This window comes from Hyperolius riggenbachi, chromosome 1, assembly GCF_040937935.1.
Source record: "Hyperolius riggenbachi isolate aHypRig1 chromosome 1, aHypRig1.pri, whole genome shotgun sequence".
In the NCBI taxonomy this organism is placed as follows: domain Eukaryota; kingdom Metazoa; phylum Chordata; class Amphibia; order Anura; family Hyperoliidae; genus Hyperolius; species Hyperolius riggenbachi.
The window spans coordinates 273,072,864-273,079,204 of record NC_090646.1 but is presented as its reverse complement, the minus strand read 5'-3'; the positions used below and the strand labels follow the sequence as shown (position 1 = coordinate 273,079,204).

Here is a 6,341-nt window from a genome sequence, read left to right as displayed (position 1 = left end):
CGCCGTCGTCCTAAAATACTCTGTTCCCCGCCACCTATCCCGGTCTAATTATCCATCTAACTAGACTGCGCAACCATGGCCATTGGAACTTACTGCACAGTAAGCTCCTGATGACGCACGCGGGAGCAAGCACTATTCGTTTAATTAGATGGATATTAGACTGGGACCAGCAGCAGAGAAGTATTTTGTTTTTTTTAACCCCTCCACAGAACCCCTTTAAAAACTGGCTAAGGGGCCGTTCACATTACAAACGAGGACGGCCACGCGTACGGAACGAAACGCATGCGAACGCACGCCATCCGCGTTTGTATGCGTTGCTGATCCCATCACTGAAAAGTGAATGGGACAGCCGTGCGTTTTTTTGCAAAAACTGCGTGCAGCATGCGGTCCCGGACCGCATGCAGTGTGAACATCAGACAAAGCAGTCTATGCACTGTCTGATGTCGTGCGCGCTGGCCTCCCGCACGCGTTTCCAAAACGCGGCTGGAAACGCATGTAGTGTGAACGGGGCCTAATACTTTCCTTTTGTGGTAAAGGCTCTGCCCTTCTCCCTAAATCTTTCCAGTGACTAAGCAGATCATACAACTATCTTCAGAGCTTCAGGAGTGAAAAGATTTCCTCATAGCAGTCTCACTACCAAACACACAGTACACAATCACAGATTAGTTTTTCTCTTTATTTCATATATCTTAAACAGATACTGCATGTTATGGGACATACAGAATCTAGAGAAGCTGAAATGAGTAACCGGTATGAGAATATGTACAAAATGTTTCATACAGAGATTCCAGTAAGAAAATAAAACAAGACTACACATAAAAGACAAATATTTACATCGCTGGATAGCACACATGGAAATATAGGACACCGATGGATCACACATGTCGAGCTACGCGCAACGTATCCCTGCTAAATTCATATAAATGGTTGTCCAAGTTGTGTTTAAAAGACAGGTGCCCTTTAACATAGAAGAATAAAAAAAACCTGCATTGCAGGCTGCAGCATAAAGGACAACTGAAGTGAGAAGTATATGGAGGCTGCCATATGTATTTCCTTTTAAACAATACCAGTTTCCTGGCAGCCTTGTTGATGCATTTGGCTGCAGTGGTGCCTGAATAACATCAGAAACAAGCATACAGATAATATTGTCAGAATGGACAATATCAGAAACACCTGATCTGCTGCATGCTTGTTCAGGGTCTATAGCCAAAAGTATTAGAGGCAGAGGATCAGCAGGAAAGTCAAGCAAGTGGTATTGCTTAAAAGGGAATAAATATAGTAGCCCCCATATTCCTCTCATTACAGTTGTCCTTAAAGAGCCAATAGGTGCATTTCTGCATCAACAAATTAAGACTTTAGAAATTCTCATTTACTGTGGAATTAAAAATTGCATCCTTGCCGGAAGACTTCTTGGAGATCTCTTCCTATAAAGAAAGCACAGGAGAAAATAATAACATAACATTTTAAAGTCCAACTAAACTCAAAAAAGGACAAGGCAAACTGTTAACAATCATGTTGATTTGTGTAAATTACAAAATGTATTACTGTTGGAACTGCACTTCAGTGCACAGCTGCGCACAAGCACAACTACGCACAAAGGTTTAAGACCACTACTGCCAATCTTACCTCTTCTATGTAATAGGAGGGACTTCCTATAGTATCCATTCAAAGTACATTCAGTCAGTTTAGCCTTCTGCTGCATAGATTTGGTAAGATTGTACAATAAAGATTTTATCACAGATGGGCACCTCTAAAGTCAGATTATTCAGAACGTACTGTATAAAAACAGAGAAACTGGTGGGCCCAGTTGAACTTGAACTGTTACTAAAAAGATACACTAATCTCAGTAGACTGAAGCCATGCATGAGTGGCCTCGTGCTACTGCGAGCTCGTACACGGACGGGACCGCGCCCCAGCAGCAGTGGGGTGGAGGATGACATGGTAAGCCTTTTCCCTCTACGGTTTTATCTGTTTTTTTTTCTTCCTTACAGATTTTGCCTTTGTTTTTCTCTCACATTTTCTGAATGGTTTTAGCTTAAAATGTACCCCAAAGCGACATGTGACATAATGAGATAAACGTGTACGTACAGTTTTATTTTGCTGTTTGGATGAGTTTTTTTTTTTTTTTTTTTTTTTACACATGGAAGTGACAGCTTCTGTCTCGACAGGAATAAAAGTAAACCTCAGTGATAAGCCAATTACAGCCATACAAGTTTTCCTGGCAGACAACAGAGCAGAGGAAGATAAAATACATGAACTATTGACCTTTTTCTAACTCTGGGACACTTATTAGGCTGGCTCTAAGCAGAGGCAACATAACATTCAGGGCTGGAACCCACTAGAGCAATTTTCTGAGCGTTTAGGGGGAGCTTTAAATTGCTAGCGCCTTCCCTAAATGCTCTGCCAATGTAAAAAAAAAAAAAATTAACAAATTGCACAGTAGCGATTGCGATTAGCAAAATCGCAATCACAGGACATGCAGCATTTTGGGAGCATTTGCGCTTCAATGTAAAGTATATAAGCACTGGCAAATCACTCATGAATTACACATAGCTATTTGAGTGCGATTTTAAATGAATGAAAAAAAATAAAAATAAAAAATAAAAAATGAGATGATACATTGAAAGGTCCAATCAGAATTAAAAATCGCTACACAATCTCTGGTAAAAAGCTTAACTTTTTAAAATCGCTCCCAAAAGTGCCAGAAAACGCTCATGAAATCGATTACAAAACACCAATTAAAAATGCTAGCGATGTGTGGTGAGTTCCAGGCCTCAATCTAATTTGTAAATGTTTAAATATAAAATAAAACCATGGGAGAAAAAAAGAAAAAAGTATTTTTTAGAAGGATAATTATCTTATCAGTTTATTTTCACCTTGGGTTCACTTTAAGAGACAATTGAAACAAGAGTGATATGGAGGCTGCCATATTTATTTCCTGTTTAACAATACCAGTTGCCTGGCTATGCTGTTAATCCTCTGCATCTAATGCTGGGTACACACCATGCATTTTCCCGCTCGATCCGCGGGTCGATCGGGATCGATTCGATTATTTCCGACATGCACGATTTGGGTTTTGATCGTTCTTGCCCCCGATTTTGCATACTCAACATGCAAATCGACGGCAGCAACGATCAAAACCCAAATCAAGCATGTCGGAAATAATCGAATCGAGCAGAAAAACGCATGGTGTGTACCCAGCATAATACTTACTTAACCATAGACTCTAAACAAGCATGTTGCAGATCAGGTGTTTGACAGTGTCAGTCAGACAAGATTATCTGTATGCTTGTTTTTGGTGTCATTCAGACACTACTGCTGCGAAGTAGAACAGCAGGGCTGCCAGAGAACTGGTATTGTTTAAAAGGAAATAAATATGGCAGACTCCAAATTCTTCTCACTTCAGTTGTTCTTTAAAGGGGTTCTGTTAGGGGTTTCTGAGGAGAAAAACAGACCCTTACCTTGGGCTTCTATCAGCCCTGTGCAGTGGTAATGTCCCACGCCGTCCTCTTCCCATCTGCTGTTCTCCGCCGCCGGCCCCGGTCTAAGCGGCATGGGATCGAACTGCGGCTGCGCTGCAGTCGCCGCGCACCCGCTCGCTTCCGCCTGCGTCATCGGAAGCTTACTGCGCAAGTGCAGTACAAGGCTCCGTTGTACTGCGCCTGCGCAGTAAGCCTCAGATGACGCGAGCGGAGGCACGGCAACGCGCATTATTCGTCTGTGTGACAGACGAATAATAGCCCGGTGCCGGCTGCGGGGAACGGCAGATGGGAGCAGGACGGCGTGGGACATTACCACTGCAGGGGGCTGATAGAAGCCCCAGGTAAGTGGCAGTTTTTCTCCTCAGGAAGCCCCACAGAACCCCTTTAACCACTTCAGGACCACAGTCTTTTCGCCCCTTAAGGACCAGAGCCTTTTTCTCCATTCAGACCACTGCAGCTTTCACGGTTTATTGCTCGGTCATACAACCTACCACCTAAATGAATTTTACCTCCTTTTCTTGTCACTAATACAGCTTTCTTTTGATGCTATTTGATTGCTGCTGCGAGTTTTACTTTTTATTATATTCATCAAAAAAGACATGAATTTTGTCAAAAAAATGACTTTTTTAACTTTCTGTGCTGACATTTTTCAAATAAAGTAAAATTTCCTATACATTTGAGCGCGAAAGTTATTCTGCTACATGTCTTTGATAAAAAAAAAAAAACATTCAGTGTATATTTATTGGATTGGGTAAAAGTTATAGCGTTTACAAACTATGGTGCCAAAAGTGAATTTTCCCATTTTCAAGCATCTCTGACTTTTCTGCGCACCTGTCATGTTTCATGAGGGGCTAAAATTCCAGGATAGTACAAATACCCCCCAAATGACCCCATTTTGGAAAGAAGACATCCCAAAGTATTCAGTGAGAGGCATGGTGAGTTCATAGAAGATTTTATTTTTTGTCACAAGTTAGCGGAAAATGACAGTTTGTGACAAAAAAAAAAAAAAAAAAAAAGTTTCCATTTCTTCTAACTTGCGACAAAAAAAAATGAAATCTGCCACAGACTCACTATGCTCCTCTCTGAATACCTTGAAGTGTCTACTTTCCAGAATGGGGTCATTTGTGGGGTGTGTTTACTGTCCTGGCATTTGGGGGGTGCCTAATTGTAAGCACCCCTGTAAAGCCTAAAGATGCTCATTGGACTTTGGGCCCCTTAGCGCAGTTAGGCCGCAAAAAAGTGCCACACATGTGGTATTGCCGTACTCAGGAAAAGTAGTATAATGTGTTTTGGGGTGTATTTTTACACATACACATGCTGGGTGGGAGAAATATCTCCGTAAATGACAATTTTTTTATTTTTTTTACACACAATTGTCTATTTATAGAGATATTTCTCCCACTCAGCATGGGTATGTGGAAAAATACACCCCAAAACACATTATACTACTTCTCCTGAGTACGGCGATACCACATGTGTGGCACTTTTTTGCACCCTAACTGCGCTAAGGGGCCCAAAGTCCAATGAGTACCTTTAGGATTTCACAGGTCATTTTGAGAAATTTCGTTTCAAGACTACTCCTCACGGTTTAGGGCCCCTAAAATGCCAGGACAGTATAGGAACCCCACAAATTACCCCATTTTAGAAAGAAGACACCCCAAGGTATTCCGTTAGATGTATGGTGAGTTCATAGAAGATTTTTTTTTTTTGTCACAAGTTAGCGGAAATTGATTTTAATTGTTTTTTTTTCACAAAGTGTCATTTTCCGCTAACTTGTGACAAAAAATAAAATCTTCTATGAACTCGCCATTCTCCTAACGGAATACCTTGGGGTGTCTTCTTTCTAAAATGGAGTCATTTGTGGGGTTCCTATACTGCCCTGGTATTTTAGGGGCCCTAAACCGTGAGGAGTAGTCTTGAAACCAAATGTGGCAAAATGACCTGTGAAATCCTAAAGGTACTCATTGGACTTTGGGCCCCTTAGCGCACTTAGGGTGCAAAAAAGTGCCACACATGTGGTACCGCCGTACTCAGGAGAAGTAGTATAATGTGTTTTGGGGTGTATTTTTACACATACCCATGCTGGGTGGGAGAAATATCTCTGTAAATGACAATTATTTGATTTTTTTTACACACAATTGTCCATTTACAGAGAGATTTCTCCCACCCAGCATGGGTATGTATAAAAATACACCCCAAAACACATTATACTACTTCTTCTGAGTACGGCGATACCACATGTGTGACACTTTTTTGCAACCTAGGTGCGCTAAGGGGCCTAACGTCCTATTCACAGGTCATTTTGAGGCATTTGGATTCTAGACTACTCCTCACGGTTTAGGGCCCCTAAAATGCCAGGGCAGTATAGGAACCCCACAAGTGACCCCATTTTAGAAAGAAGACACCCCAAGGTATTCTGTTAGGAGTATGGTGAGTTCATAGAAGATTTTTTTTTTGTCACAAGTTAGCGGAAAATGACACTTTGTGAAAAAAAAAACAATACATATCAATTTCCGCTAACTTGTGACAAAAAATAAAATCTTCTATGAACTCATCATACACCTAAAAGAATACCTTGGGGTGTCTTCTTTCTAAAATGGGGTCACTTGTGGGGTTCCTATACTGCCCTGGCATTTTAGGGGCCCTAAACCGTGAGGAGTAGTCTTGAACCCAAATGTCTCAAAATGACCTGTGAAATCCTAAAGGTACTCATTGGACTTTGGGCCCCTTAGCACAGTTAGGCTGCAAAAAAGTGTCACACATGTGGTATCGCCGTACTCAGAAGAAGTAGTATAATGTGTTTTGTGGTGTATTTTTACATATAACCATGCTGGGTGGGAGAAATATCTCTGTAAATGA

At 41.3% G+C, this 6,341-nt stretch overlaps 1 protein-coding gene across 1 annotated transcript in view; it reads right to left on the bottom strand.

The window, feature by feature from the left end:
- Positions 1 to 662: 662 nt before the first annotated feature.
- LOC137506156 (protein regulator of cytokinesis 1-like) overlaps positions 663 to 6,341 on the bottom strand; it is a 43,274-nt gene continuing 37,595 nt past the window's right edge. Inside the window, exon 14 of the mRNA XM_068233578.1 lies at positions 663 to 1,424. Coding sequence (XP_068089679.1) covers positions 1,356 to 1,424 — 69 coding nt within the window. The 3' untranslated portion in view covers positions 663 to 1,355. The remainder of the gene's footprint in view (positions 1,425 to 6,341) is intronic.